General features: G+C 49.2%; 6 protein-coding genes across 6 annotated transcripts; 3 read left to right on the top strand and 3 right to left on the bottom strand.

The window, feature by feature from the left end:
- Positions 1 to 31: 31 nt before the first annotated feature.
- F4813DRAFT_342694 (uncharacterized protein) lies at positions 32 to 1074 on the top strand. Its single transcript, XM_049241449.1, has 2 exons — positions 32 to 274; positions 342 to 1074. Exon 2 carries the CDS (start codon positions 491 to 493, stop codon positions 824 to 826), a length of 336 nt encoding a protein of 111 aa, XP_049104989.1. The 5' UTR covers positions 32 to 274; positions 342 to 490; the 3' UTR covers positions 827 to 1074.
- On the bottom strand, positions 1025 to 6011 carry F4813DRAFT_17260 (SNF2 family N-terminal domain-containing protein). The gene is made up of 2 exons (XM_049239201.1): positions 5713 to 6011; positions 1025 to 5662 (listed from the first exon to the last, which is right to left on the bottom strand). The coding sequence occupies exons 1-2, from the start codon at positions 5798 to 5800 to the stop codon at positions 1224 to 1226; spliced, it is 4527 nt and encodes a 1508-aa protein (XP_049104988.1). The 5' UTR covers positions 5801 to 6011; the 3' UTR covers positions 1025 to 1223.
- Positions 5991 to 7279, top strand: F4813DRAFT_342691 (IGR protein motif-domain-containing protein). Its single transcript, XM_049241448.1, has 2 exons — positions 5991 to 6402; positions 6546 to 7279. Exons 1-2 carry the CDS (start codon positions 6388 to 6390, stop codon positions 7233 to 7235), a joined length of 705 nt encoding a protein of 234 aa, XP_049104987.1. The 5' UTR covers positions 5991 to 6387; the 3' UTR covers positions 7236 to 7279.
- Positions 7280 to 7382: 103 nt separating this feature from the next.
- Positions 7383 to 9168, bottom strand: F4813DRAFT_17436 (Pkinase-domain-containing protein). Its single transcript, XM_049239226.1, has 3 exons — positions 9164 to 9168; positions 8612 to 9030; positions 7383 to 8522 (listed from the first exon to the last, which is right to left on the bottom strand). Exons 2-3 carry the CDS (start codon positions 8826 to 8828, stop codon positions 7507 to 7509), a joined length of 1233 nt encoding a protein of 410 aa, XP_049104986.1. The 5' UTR covers positions 8829 to 9030; positions 9164 to 9168; the 3' UTR covers positions 7383 to 7506.
- A 466-nt stretch (positions 9169 to 9634) lies between these two features.
- F4813DRAFT_17518 (Frag1/DRAM/Sfk1 family-domain-containing protein) lies at positions 9635 to 11178 on the top strand. The gene is made up of 3 exons (XM_049239236.1): positions 9635 to 9799; positions 9865 to 10312; positions 10374 to 11178. Exons 1-3 carry the CDS (start codon positions 9779 to 9781, stop codon positions 10748 to 10750), a joined length of 846 nt encoding a protein of 281 aa, XP_049104985.1. The 5' UTR covers positions 9635 to 9778; the 3' UTR covers positions 10751 to 11178.
- A 427-nt stretch (positions 11179 to 11605) lies between these two features.
- Positions 11606 to 14039, bottom strand: F4813DRAFT_384591 (uncharacterized protein; the record flags this gene model as incomplete). Its single annotated transcript, XM_049246108.1, has 3 exons — positions 11606 to 12291; positions 12348 to 13823; positions 13964 to 14039. The coding sequence occupies 3 exons, from the start codon at positions 14037 to 14039 to the stop codon at positions 11606 to 11608; spliced, it is 2238 nt and encodes a 745-aa protein (XP_049104984.1).
- Positions 14040 to 14159: the final 120 nt, after the last annotated feature.

Raw genomic sequence — 14159 nt, 5'->3', positions numbered from 1 at the left:
CACGTGCTTTTCATTTATTCTTCGTCTTCTTTCTTTCTTTCTTTCTTTCTTTCTTTCTTTCTTTCTTTCTTTCTTTCTTCCTTCCTTCCTTCTTACCCGCGCATATGTCTCGGGTATCCGTGTCCCTTTCACGTGGCCAAGTCCCTTCCCCTTTCCCCCTTCCGCCTTCCGCCTTCCGCCTTCCGCCTCCCCCCTTCTCTTCCCCCGCATGATCGACAAGCTGAAAACCTAAAACCCATTAACTAACTACCTACCTAGGCAAACCAAACAATAGGTACATACTACATACTACATACCACATACATAATAACCCAACTAACCTCCATACCTTACCTAAATAGAAATACTACCTACAGAAAAGCACGCTATTTAAGGTTAAGCTTAATCCCCTCCTTGCAACACAAGCTGCCCGTCAGCCGGACGTGCAGGTAGCCGGCCTTTCAGGGGGAAGGGGGGAAAAAGCTTGAAAGCTTGAAAGCTTGGGAACCTTATGCAGCCAAGACGGCAAGGGTTCATTCGGCTTCAGCTCTTCTTCCCTTACCTTCCTCTCTCTCTCATTCTGCTTTCTACTTCTACTTTTCAGCTCTGGAGCTACCTATTTTACCTTGCCTCACCTACGGGCCACATGCTACAACCATTCATCCCGTCTCCTTGCATGGTTACATTCCCACCTGCCTACCTTGGGGTGGTAGCCATTGTAAAATACACCCTACCTACGAACCACGGCATCAACCCACGATTCGCAGAGACAAAAAACCCCAAACCAGCCAAAGCTGAAATGTCGCTAATACCAACTAAGCTTCGTATGGTGAGGAAACAGGGTTAGGCAATATGCTTGCTTGCTTCCTTGCTTCCTTGACTAATTGATCAATTAGCTAATTACACAGTAATTACAAGCACAGACATCGTAGCATCGTATTATCATGACTTAACCTAATCTAACCTAGCAAACAAACAGCCAGCCAGCCAGCCAGCCAGCCAGCCAGCCATCGCGCCTCAATAATGCAATGCAATCCGCAACGCCCTGTTAGTATGTATCGTGTCCTGAGTTCCAAGACACTCGTGAACTAAACTTAGTCTTACATATCGTGTCGTATCGTCTCATGCCGGGTCGTACATACAGGGGTAATTAAGTGCTTACTTTATACATCGTCAAGTACCGGGGGGTAATCGCAGGGTCGGGAACCGATGGACATATTTACCCACCGAATCAAAACCGACACTTATTCCTGTTGTCGTCTAGCCTCTGCTGCCGCACCAGCAAGGAAGCCAATAACAGCAGCGTCCTTTATTCGCTCGTCGGTAGCGGCCTTGTTCCTAGTAACATGGCCAAACAAGCACTGCCAGAGGTCGTTCTGATCGACCACTTCTCCCATGCTCTGATCCTTGCTCATGAGCTTCGATAGCGTGGCCTGCTGGAGCTCCAGGGAGTTCGCCGCCTCGAGATTGAGGTCCGAAACTTCCGCGCTAGACTCTTTTTCCTTTCCTTTGGTGTTCTGGCCAAGGTGTTCTAGACGGCGCTGCACAGAAAGGTTATAGATGGATTCCTCCACCGTGCCGTCTATTAGATATAGCCATACCGTCGTCTCATGCTCCTGCCCAATTCGGTCCACCCGGGCGATCGCCTGCAGTTCCAGTGCCGTGTTGAGGAGGGGTTCGCACAAGAACACGTGGCTTGCGTTGACGAGGTTGAGACCGCTAGCGTGCGCTCTAGCATCCATGAGGAAGCACTCGATAGCGGGATCTTCCCTAAACGTATTAATACCGTTCTTCTGCTTGAAAGAAGAATGTCCGATTTGATATTGGTCGAAAGCTCGACCAAGGATCTCGAGAAACTCGCCGAACTGGGAGAAGATAACAGACTTGGCGCCCGGGTCTTCAACACGTAGCCACAGCAGATGCTTCGCTAGAGTATCGATCTTGGTAGCGAATGAAGGGCCGTTGAGATTGATAGTCTTGATGGCGTCGAGTTTATCGCTGCTGAATTCGGAATAGATACCCAACTTCTTGAACTTGGTAAGCGTGCTGGCCTCGTCCGATGCTTGCGAGCTCCCTTGCGGGTGTTCTTGGTGGAATTTCAACTCTTGCTTTTTCAGTGTAATATCGTGAAGATTCGATGACGAAAGCTTCATCTTGCAGACGGGACAAATGTGGGCTTTCTCCAACCAAGCCACGATACACTCCTTGCAGAAGTGATGCCCGCAGACAGTAAGTACTCCTAGAGTGAAAGTACACTGGCAGATAACACAGACTTCTTCTGACTTCTGACCCGCTTCTCTGAGATGAACGACTGTAGATCGAGTCAGTATAAATATAATACAAACGGAGTCGGTATATCTTAATTCGGGGGGGATCTTACGGTAACGATGCTTAGGCAGCGCTGCGGTAAACCTCTTCTTCGAGGTTTTCTCTCGCTCTTCTATCTCGTGCTCTCTCTCTTGCACCTCAAATTGCGGCTCATCCAAGTCCATGAATTGGCTTGCGTCGAGCGGAGCAACGTTATCAGAAATTGCCTGCAGCTGCTTGTAGTATTCCACGCGTGCATTCATTGCCGAGGTAAAAATGTCCAACTCTCGCTCTAAAGCTGTCGCCGCCTTGTTCTGCGCGCTGATTTGCTCTTGCGTCAGCTTTAGGTTCCTTTCGACGATTTCCAGCTCGACCCTCGCACGACTGCTTCCGTTGCCCATGTCATGGCGGAGTTTCGTTGCCAACTCTCGAAGATCCGTAACGATACCTCGGAACGAGGTTCCTTGATAGTACTGCCTGATTTCATCGCGTTGTTGAAGTAAGGCAAGAACTTTTTCGGGGGCATGGCCTTCTCCAGCCCTAGCTTGCCGCTCTGCGAAGCGAGTATCGTATTTAACTCGCTCGTTCTCCAGGCCAGACATCGCATCCCGTCTGTCAGCTATTACGGCTCTCAAAACTAGCGTGTGTACCATCAGCTCATCCTGGATCTTGGTTGAATCCTCGTATTCATCACCCGTGATCTCTACTTCTTCCTCTTCGTCTACAAGCGGCCGGATCAACATTTGAATAACGGTTTCCCGCCACTCGTCGATCAAATCTGCCTGATCATCGAGAGCCCCGGCGAGCACCTTGAAGTTATCCAAGACTCGCCTACTCTCTAGGCCCTGAAACGAAGGCAGTTCAACTTCGGGAACGTCTGTGAACGATTGCGACGACGCCTTTTCTCGAATCCTAGTAATGCAGGACAAAGCTTTGGCCCGCGCCTCGCGTAGAATCTCTTTCCGAATGTTCTTCGCTGCATCGTACCCGGAGACCTCCTTCTCCTCTAGTAGTTTGAATTCCTCCGAATTAGGAACTGTCTTCTTCTCGTCCGACTTTATCTGGAAATAGCCGCTAGCGATGAAGAAAACGGCTCTGTGGTGGATATCGAGCATAGATCGAAGTTTGCGCCGGCATTCGCTCACTTTTCCGAGCGCCATTTTCTCGTCGGTGTCATCATCATTCTCCATGTCGCTATTTTCGTCCTCCATGAGCGCATCACTAGAACCTGCTTGCTTAGCCTTTTCCAACTCGATTTGTAGTTGCTTTCGGCATTCTTCTTCCAGGACTTCGACCTCATCTACTACTTCCTGCCAAAGCTGGATGGCCGCGTTCACCTCGGACCGGTATTCCAAAAGCTGGCCTCTCTCTAGCTTGCTGAGTAAATAAATACGCTGCTCTGTCTTAATCGAAGAATCCGATTGCTCAATCATGGCTTCTAGAACCTCTTCAATTGTTGGCGGACCCTTGTTCTTCTGATCTGCTGTTCGAATAAGGCGGCCAGATCCGAGGGACGGGTGCAATATCGACTTTCTGAGCTGAGAGAGGGTACGTTTCATTGAATCAATTATCCACAGATTCTCAGGGTCCCAGTCTCTCTGAAAAGACGATCGAAGAGGCGACCCGTGCTCATCAAGGCCGAGCTTCATCACGAGTTCTTTGAATTCTGTCTGGTAATGCTGCTCCTCGACTGTATTAAAAGGCATGGTTATAACGTACCGTTTTTGAGGTGGTAGACTTAGCTCGCTTCTGACTACGCGCTTTGTGTGCCGCAAGGCAATGCTGTTAAAGAGAGGCTTGAATAGCTCCTTATGGGTCGATATTAGTCCCTCCCATATATTCAAAGAGGAGGCGAACGGCTCATATCGGAGAAATAGTAACAGGCCCCATAGGTCTTTGATGTTTGTCTTGACCGGCGTTCCAGTGATACCCCAAGCATTGATACGAGGTATTAGTCTGGCAACCTTGGCAGCGCTACTAACGCCGCTCTCGATTTGTTGAGCTTCATCTAAACATACTCTCCACCATGAGATCTGAGTCAACGGTGATTTGGGGCGGCGATATTTTCTTTCGTGTCGCATAGAGCGGTTGGGGGGCTCTGCCGCGTAATGGATCTCGGTCTGTAGGACATTGTAGGTCGTGATGACAACATCGTGATTTACTAGTTCGGAGACTAATTGTTGTTCATCCTCACTAACGCCCTTTTTTAGGCCCTCGTACACCATCACAAGGAGATGTGGTGCATGTTTCTTAAACTCAGAGACCCATTGGTTCTTGAGTGTAGTAGGAGTGACAATTAACGTTGCACCACTTGGTCGCTCATCCTGAGCTGTGTTGCTGTCCAAGTGCGGAAGAGCATCACGCCTATGCATGCAGATAAGGGCAATGGTCTCGACTGTCTTCCCCAACCCCATTTCTTCGGCAAGGATGCCACCTTTTACAACAGTTTCACTCTTACGGAACGCGCTAATATCTCTAGTAATGACGTGATAGAGATTGCTGATGTATACTAATCGCCCGTCTGCATCCTTTACCGTGCTGAATGACAATGGCAGGCTGTTGGTTGACGGTGGAGATAACGGCTCTAGGCCGGGCTCCCCATTTGGACAACGATCACTCCATTTGACACCTTCTCTATTCAAAAGCCATTGCAGTGCCCTACGTTGGAAGGGGAACAGCTTTGAGGTCAACTTAGGAGCTGAGAGGGGTAATGAGTTTACGGGATCCTTTTCCGGAACAAACGCTGCATCGTAGAAAGCCTGAGGTGAAAGCTTCTCATTGGCAGCACCCTGCTCTTGGGTTTGACCTGTAAAGAACGTATCTAGAACTTGTTGACTAAGAGCGCGCTGGGCAGAATTTCGTAGTAAATGGGTTGATGAATTCCAATTCAGCTGAAGGGAGAGTTGGAGTTGATCTCTGTTATTTTTTCTCTCCAGACTAACCCCGACGCCTACCCAAAGTGCGCCTTCATCACAGTCAGCGTCTCGGCTGCGGCTCATGATATTCAATATTGCTAATGTGCCCTTGGAGAATTCGTGGCGACCTAAGTTCAGTTCAGACTTAAATGCGCCATAGGGAGATCGCGCATTGGAGGAAATAGTTAAGATGCGCTGTCGTTCATCATGGTGTAGCTTCACGTGGTTGTTGACATTCACGCGATAGATTAGTTCATCAAGGGGCACTTCGGGTTGGACTGGTCGCTTGAGCGTTAATGATTCTCTTGCAATGGGAATTGCCTCGACGCGTTCGACTCGAGGGCGTTTTCTAGGGGGTTCAGCCTGCTCAGTTGCATCGCTGGAGGGGTCAGTTGCATTGCGCGAGGCACCATCGGACGGAAGCGCATTCAAGAAAGTGAGAAAATCCGTAGGAAAGGGATCTGAACAAGGTTAAGCAGTGTTATTTTAATATAATTCTATCTTCACATACCACTAGACCGCACTTGACGGGCCTGAACAGGACCATTTTGTCGGTTAACCGACGCCTTCGAAGCTTGTGATAAGCCCGGGCGCCCCATGGCATAAGAGAAGACAGGTGTGAATGCGATCACAAGAAATAACCTGCGAGGTTTCACAGGAATAACGCACAGGGATTTGTGTCAACACATAGTGGCGCGGTAGATTTGGAAACGTAGTTTACTTTGGGGGGAAAAAAGAAAGTTGTTGAGGCTGAGGGAGCAGGCAGACAGACAACCAGACAACTCGAGGGCCAACCGAATTACTTCATCGAGGGGCACAGCAACGGCTCTTATCCGATAAGAGCTACAACCCACTATTGACTCATAAGCGCAGTAAGGCTTACAGGAGCTAAGCCTAACTGCGTTACTCCAAATCCACATCCCGCATCCATGGGCGCTAGGGTTACACGGACCCATCGGAGGATACAAATTTCCCTTGCCGACTCTCCATTGAATTTTCAAGATCGAGCCTACCTACATGTAGGTATCTACCTATCTATCTACCTATCTGCTTAAGCTACAACTTGCGCCGTGGACATACTGGAATTGCAAAGTATCTACCTACCCATTATCTCGAGGGCATGGTCATCCGGGGACATCGTCTGAGGCCTGAAGACTAGGAGAGAGCGTGGTATATTGCCGTCAAAATGGTGCGCTTAAAGGTAAGTCGAACATACTACTACCTTAAGACTTATATATATATATATATATATATATTTACCTTACATATAACTATATTCAACTATTACCTACCTAGACATGCCATGCCATGACATGACATACATATCTAACTAACACACCGCAGCCTCTTCTCAACCCGCAACAACTGCGCACCGCCCTAGCGCCCACAACCCCCCTCGCAGCCCTCCGCCCCTCCATCCGCGCCTCCTCCTCGACCACGACGCGGCCCGCCGGCGCAATCCCCCCTCCCACGCCCTTCATCCCCGACGTGCAGACCTTCCTCACAGTCATCGGCCGGGGCCTAAGCCAGCACGCCTCCAAGTTCCCCACCTGGGACGCCCTGTTCTCGCTGACGTCGGACCAGCTGCGCGAGCTCGGCGTCGAGCCCCCGCGCACGCGCCGCTACCTCCTGCAGTGGCGCCAGCGCTTCCGCCAGGGCCGGTACGGCATCGGAGGCGACCTGCAGCACGTCGAGGACGGCAAGGCCGACCTGCGCATCCTCGAGTCCGAGCGCGACCCCGTCAACCCGCGCAAGTACGTGGTGAACGTGCCGCCCGGCCGCGCCGTCAAGGACTGCGCCTTGCACGACATGTCCCGCGTCCGCGGGTACAAGATCGAGGGCGCCAAGACCATCGTCGGCCCCTACGCGCTGCCGCTCAAGGGCGGCGAAGGCGTCCGCGTGTCTGTTACGGAGGGCATGTGGGAGGACCGCCGCGGCCACAAGATCGACGGTGGTGAGAGGAGAAGGACCGAGGTCCGGTACAAGAAGCGTATTGCCGAGCGGCGCGAGATGAGAGAACGGGGCGAGCTGTAGACGATGCATAGTGTAACTGAACATTAATTAAATAAAAAAACCCTCTGTACTTTATGTACCATAACCATAACTATAGCTACAGCTACAGGTTCTACACATGCCATATCGAATTCCGAACCATCATGTTGTAATTCGTTATCCTATAGTGCCCTATACTGTATACATTCACAAGCGCCTAACCTCTAATGCTTCATTTGTACCTCTAAACTCCCAAGCGCCAGACCGGTATTCACTGCAAGTCACCAGAATCGCTCCTTTGCCGCTTGGAATTCTATTTCGCCGCGCCGAAGTCCAGCTTCCGAGCAACTTTTGCCGTCTTATCGTCATCTATTACGCCAGGCCTTCTCTTCAAGTCCGCGCCGATTTTTTCCTGCCCGCCCGACTTCTTCGGTAAATCTTGCTTGCGCGTGGGTTTGGGGTCCTTATTCCACCATTCGTGCTTCAGCATCCCTAGGGCCGTAATGCGCTTCTTGGGATCGAGTATTAATGTCTTCATCAGGAGGTCGACACCTTCGGTGCCTACTGTGCCGAAGAACGACATGTAGTACTCCCTTCCCCGTACGGGGTGGATTTCTCCTTCCGTAGTATACGCCGGTAGCTTGGTGACCCCCGGCCAGTTCTCCTCCGTGGGCGTGCCGATGGCGGTGCAGATAAGACTGATCTGTCGCATTTCCGTATCTCCGGCGATATATGGCGTCCTAATTATCAATTCGGCGAAGACCAGGCCTACAGACCAGATATCTACTGCACCCGAGTAATGCTTAGCTCCATACAATAATTCAGGAGGCCTATACCATCGCGTGATGACGTTCGCGGTCATTAGCTTATAAGGATCCGAGAAGCTTCGGGCCAGACCAAAATCAGCAAGCTTCACTTCCCCGTCGGCTGCAATAAGCAAGTTGTTGGGTTTGATATCACGGTGCAGCACAAAGTTCTCGTGGCAGAACCACACCGCCCTCGTAAGCATGCCCATCCAAGCCTTAATGTCGGCCGCACCGTATCTGACGCGGTCGACGTCACGAATGAGCATTTCCAAGTCGCCGAGGGGGAGGTACTCCAGAACGAGATTGAGGTTCTGGTTTTTGGAAGAGAAGACGGAATGCAACGTTATTATGTTGGGGTGCGATAGCTCCTGTAAATGCTTGATTTCGCGGACGGCATCGGGCGCCATCCCTTCCGTGTACTCCTTCTGTATCTTGATCTTTTTTATGGCTACCAGCTTCGTCGGATCGCTTTTAAGGAACCCGAGGTAGACGTTGGCGTAGGTACCTTCACCGAGTTTCTTGCCTTCAAAGGGATCTCGAGTTAGCGCACTGCTCTTCTATTCCAAGCTATTCCAAGCTATTCCAAGCCATCCAATAAATCTCCGAACATACCCTTAACGTATTTGCGCTTCTCCTCCTCGTTAAGTTGTTCCGCCAAATCCAGAGAGGTTGCTTGTGCTGCTGCGACTACATTCGGCGCAGCTGTTGAGACCACGGGTGTTCCATTAGACGATGCATGTGCTGAAGTTACAGTCTTGAGAGGCGACGATAAAGATCTAGGGTTCGGCAGAGCATCCGTAGGATGCACGACCACAGGCGAGACCGCCATCGCGAAATATAATATCCTTCGCCCTCGGATATTTAAAACTGAGGAACAGAAGGTTGTAAAGGCAGAAGTAGCTCTTTGTCAGCCTTGGGAAGCAGAGACAAGGCTATGATTCTGAATACAAAGATAAGGTAGGGATTGGTTAAGTGTGATTGGTGAATGTTGATCTTGCAGATGCAAAGCGCTATGATTGGCTAGATAGCTGCTATATTCCCCATAGGTATTATATTTAGTTACCTTCATACGGTTTTTAAGTTCTTATGCACAGCCCGATTACTACTGCGAGCACAGCATGATGTGGCCCATGCGTGACTTGCTTATTATGGAAATATACGTACCTATCTTAGTTTAGTGTGCCTTCATTCCACGCAACTCTCTATTTGACGTCACCATTTCTTGATTTAAATCGCAAGCGGTAGATTAGGCGGTAGGAGCAAAACATCACATCTCCAGAAGAGCCCGGGTCGGCCTGTTAATTTCCCACAGACCCCGAGTCAGCTCATATAAATCCTATCATAGGTAGCTAAGCCAACCTCCATTTTTTACGCTAATGACGAATCCTGGCCTTGTTCTTTCCCGTAGGTCCCGAAGAGAACTTCTGTGGCGCCTTGATGTTCAAGTGAGTTTTATTTGTAGAATGAAGTCATACGTCGATCCCTTTTGAGGCTTGCTTTCATAGGGTTACTCATCATCGTCGTCAACAACGTGATCTTCTAGATCTTTTAACTAACTAGATCTTATACTTACGCGCAATCTTATTTTTCTGTTGTCGCAATTCATTGTCCTCGTGTCCTTTCATTGTCCGGGCTGTGTATCGTATTGTATACATTCTCTTACCTCTTTCGCTCGTTTATTATAAGGCTGCATTCCCTTATACCTACCGTATAATCACTTAGACATTGCCACAATAGAGGAACTATAGAGTATCACAAACCCTAGGAAATCAATACACGATGCGGTTCCTATCGTATTGGGTAAGCAAAATAAGCCTTCGATTATCTCAATTGACGTTTCGTACGCAGCTAACATTGTCGCAAAGGTGTTTCCCATCATATCCGGCCTCATGTGGCTGGCAACATTATTAGGTCTTCTTCTATATTGGATCATAGACACCGACCGAGTTCATTATGACTCTATGACGGACGACCAAACAATCGCGTATATATCAGACGTCGGCGCTTCAAAGCTCAAGCCGTTGTTCGTTACGGGATGCATCATCACCACGATATTTCTCGATTTATCCTTTGGGACTGACCGCTTCTTACGACATCGAGGTCGACTGGTGCCCAACACCTCTACTGGTGAAAAAGTGCTGAGCGGCCTGTGCATCGTCTTCGCCGTGATTGGTACAATTGGTCTAACTTTTCTGTCCGGATTTGATACCCTCCGGTACCCGAGACTACACGATATTTTCCTTCTACTTTTCATTGCAGGATATCTATTCTCAGCCATCTTCATCTGCTGGGAATATCAACGTCTAGGCCACAGTAAGTCCGCAGACCGTCTATTTTTAACTATAATCGAAACTAACAAGAAATCTCTCCATAGAAAACCGTCAACATCGCGTCCTCCGTATCTCATTCTGGATCAAGTTAATTTTCGTCATCATCGAGCTAGGTCTAGCGGTTGCCTTCGGCGTGATTAACTTCAGGGGCAACCATAACACATCTGCGATTATCGAGTGGGTTATCGCCTTCGTATTCTCCTTCTACGTCTTCTCCTTTTACATCGACTTGTATCCTGCTATCACTACGCGGAACAACCCCCACCCGATCGGGGATCCCGCGCGACGGATGGAAGAGACCTACTATGCGACGCATCCCAGCGTCCTGCCCGGAGATAGGCATACCCAGGACAGCCAGAGGACGCTGACAGAAGGTCACGGCCACCAGAACAAAGTGAGAACGGACCAGAGAGACTTTTAGGAGGTTTTACTTGTTCACAACATTTACGAATAGTTTTCCTTTCAGTAGAATATCATGCCGAGCCAGTTTGGAGGTGGTACTAGATCACGATAATGATGATACCAAGCATTAGAGGGATTAGAGGCATGACGTTTTCTCATGGCGTTCGGTTACCTTATTAGAGTAAAAACATGTTTAATTAGGCACAAGTTAAATCTTTGACGGCTCCTCATTAATTATTATTTTGAGGGTACAGTTAGACAGTTAGAACGACAATGTGTCGGTTCAGTCTAGCCATCATGACTTCGATAGATAAGATACAATAGCGGCATTTTTCATACTATAACATTATTATGTATGGTAGCGACAGACGTGTATTGTAAAATACAAATATTTTTTGTTAAAGCGTTGGTATTGACACCCTTCATTTGTGAAATATTGGGTACAAAATATATAAGTCAAACTTTAGCGGAATGAGATTCAAAATGTCAACTTTTTTCACTTATGTAGGGAAGTAAGAAAAGGGGGTATTGGCGCAGTTATACAAACATGTTTCATCAAAACCACCACCCCCTATACATAAAAAAAAACACAGAGCTCAAATCAACGCCAAGCAAGTAAACCAATAAACCAATTCCGCACAAGAAAACCAAAGTTCCTATATCCTTCCTTGCGGTTGTCATCTTACCCAATTTAACTAGCCAAAATGCTCTTAAATCCCAGGGAAATAAATCGACCGACCATCCCATCCCATCCCATCCCATCCCATAACGCACAGATAACCGCATGTTGAAAGCAGCCATAGAAACAACTCCACCTGCGCGCGCAAAATGTGTATATCGTAATAAAATAGCACACCTTGGGTAACCCCTCGCCTCACACCATCTCCACAAACTTCGAGTCCCGACTGGGACTATGACTCGCAACCGACGAGCGGAGCGGCCTAGGCGGCGTTAGCGGCGCCTTGGGCTCAGCTCGCGCCTCGTCGCGGAAATACTCGTTCTCGTCATCGCTCGAACTGCTCATCGGCATCGCCGGGCCCGCAGCCTCATCCTCCAGACTAGTAGTCCGCCCGCGCCCCGCCATCGCGACAGCACGCACGCTAACGCTACGATTATCTACGCTCGTAGAGCTATTAACACCCGTCAGTGCCGCCCCGCCGACGAAACCCCTCTCGACCGATTTGCCTTTGTCTTCCGGTTGCTGCTTCGCGCCCCGAGAAAAGCGGTTTTTGAACCATGTCTTAACGCCGCCTTTCGACGACCCTTCGCCCGGTGACACTGACTCTCGATCCACTACTCCATCTTCGACGTTTTCGGTGGCGGCGAATTCCGGTTCTAGCGGAGGCATGCTGACGGGTTGGCCCGCAGTATTCATAACTACTGTTCCACTTGCGGGGTCCGGCTCATCTTGACTTTCCCCGGACCGCTCAGTTGACCTACGTTTCTCGGTCCTCGCTAGCCGTTTCTGTTCTGCTTTGGCTGCTTTTTCTTCTTCTTTCCTCACCTTGGCTTCGTGTTTCTCCTCTGCCCTCCTCTCTTTCTGCTCTTGCTTATCTTGTTCTGGGGAGGTTGTCAGTGCATGAAATCTAGAAGATATGATATAGAACGTAGCTGACCCTTAAGTCGTTTATTGATATCCTGGATTTCCTTTTGTCGAGCTTTTTCAATCTCTTCCTCTTCTTTCTTCTTCTCCATCTCGAGACGTAACTCTATTTGCCTTGCCTGCTCTTCCTCAACCCTTTCATTGATCTCATCTAAAACGGGCTTGACCCTCGCTGTGGCGATTGCGTCGATTTCATCTTGGCTCATATACTTTCCGGCACCAATATTGACCTGTCCGTGCCTCTGACCTATGCGCTGCTCGGCCTGAGCCTGGGCTATAGCGTGTGCTTTCATTTCCCATTGTGTTGGAGTAGATGGGTGGATCATTCCCGTCTCGGCGGATATCTTCTCGTCCATCCCTTTCAAACGTTCGTGCACGTTCCTCTGAGCTGCAGCGAGTAATACTTCTTGATCATGCTGCCGTTTTTTGTCGTCGACTTGAGAAATTTTGCTGGAGAATAAAGACATCTGCTGCCTAATCTGCTGTGATCGCCTACGGTCTTCAATAACATCGCCGTCGCTCGAGGCCCTTTTCCTGAGCTTACCCCTGATTGAAAACCGTCGCGTGAGCGGCTTAGCTCCGTAATACTCCTGATATTCACGACCCTTAAAATGCTCTTCGTGCATCTTAGCTAGACGTGCTTGGGCTTGCTTGTAAGCCGCATCTTGCAGGGTAGTAAGCTGCATAGGTTGTGCATCATCGCTAACGCTGCTAAAAGCATCGGTATTCTCTTGAGGAGGGTTAGCATTATCATGTGCCTTTTTGGCATCAATCATTTTTTGCTGCTGAGTATACATCTTCTTGGCCATTGCGACAGCAGAAGCATGAAGAATATCAGCTCTCTTCTGATCGTCGACTTCAGATTTAACCGGCGGTCGCGATGTGAACATCTGCCTGTTCATATTAGTATAAGGGACAGAGCCGGCATTCTCGCTGGTTTCGCTTATAGTCGGTGACCGAATTGGCCTATGAGCTCGTGTCGCAGCACTTAGGGCATTAGCAGCAGCATTCGCCTCATCCGGATACGATTCCTTAGGAATCGGCGAGGACTTCGCCCTCTGGCGGTTTGCCATGGCACCTTTCGCAGCAAGTAGCGATCCGTGGCGCTCCAGAGGGCTCCCATGGACAGAACCGGGTACGCTCCGATCCGACTTGAAAGCCAGATTTGCGGCAGAATGGCCAGGATCGGGAGTTGTGGATTTCGCGGGCTTGGTGACGCTCATGGCAGATTGTGACGCGAACAGAGCGGCTTTGGCGCTGTGCTGGCTAGGAACGGGTTCCCAGGCGGGACTCAGCTTATAATCTTTCGCCATGAAGGCGGCAGCTGAAGCTGGAGCGGATTTGTCCGGCTTCCACAGCTCAGGTGATGTATTGGAGACCCAACCTAAAGCTGCTGCTGCACTGGCTGCGGATCCTTTTTTTGAGAGGCCAATAGACGGGAAGCTCGGAAGGTCTTGGGGTTTTGCATAAATGAGCTTTCCCGAGTGAACTAACAAAGAATCAGCTATCGCTTATAAGATTAATTAAAAATGATGGTAACATTTTTTGTAATTTGATTTTAAAGAAATATAATAAATTAAAGTCACGATGATAAATAAATAAAAAGAGAGTCTGCGACATGAAGCTTACCTGTCGGTTTGGTGTCGTCATCATGTAGCTGTCGCCCCAAGCCCCCCTGTGTCTCCGTCTCATTGGTTGTGATCATTATATATTGTGTGGCTGAGAACGACGAACGCTCAGCTGCATCTGTACGCGTACAGTCGTATTGGACCTCACCTAGATTTCTCGGCTTTCCCTCTCTTTTTTTAGAAGGATCGGCATAGGA

The sequence above is a fragment of the Daldinia decipiens genome, assembly GCF_022478715.1.
Source record: "Daldinia decipiens strain CBS 113046 unplaced genomic scaffold F4813scaffold_1, whole genome shotgun sequence".
In the NCBI taxonomy this organism is placed as follows: Eukaryota; Fungi; Ascomycota; class Sordariomycetes; order Xylariales; family Hypoxylaceae; genus Daldinia; species Daldinia decipiens.
The sequence above is the reverse complement of the archived record's forward strand: the minus strand, read 5'-3'. Positions and strand labels throughout refer to the sequence as shown.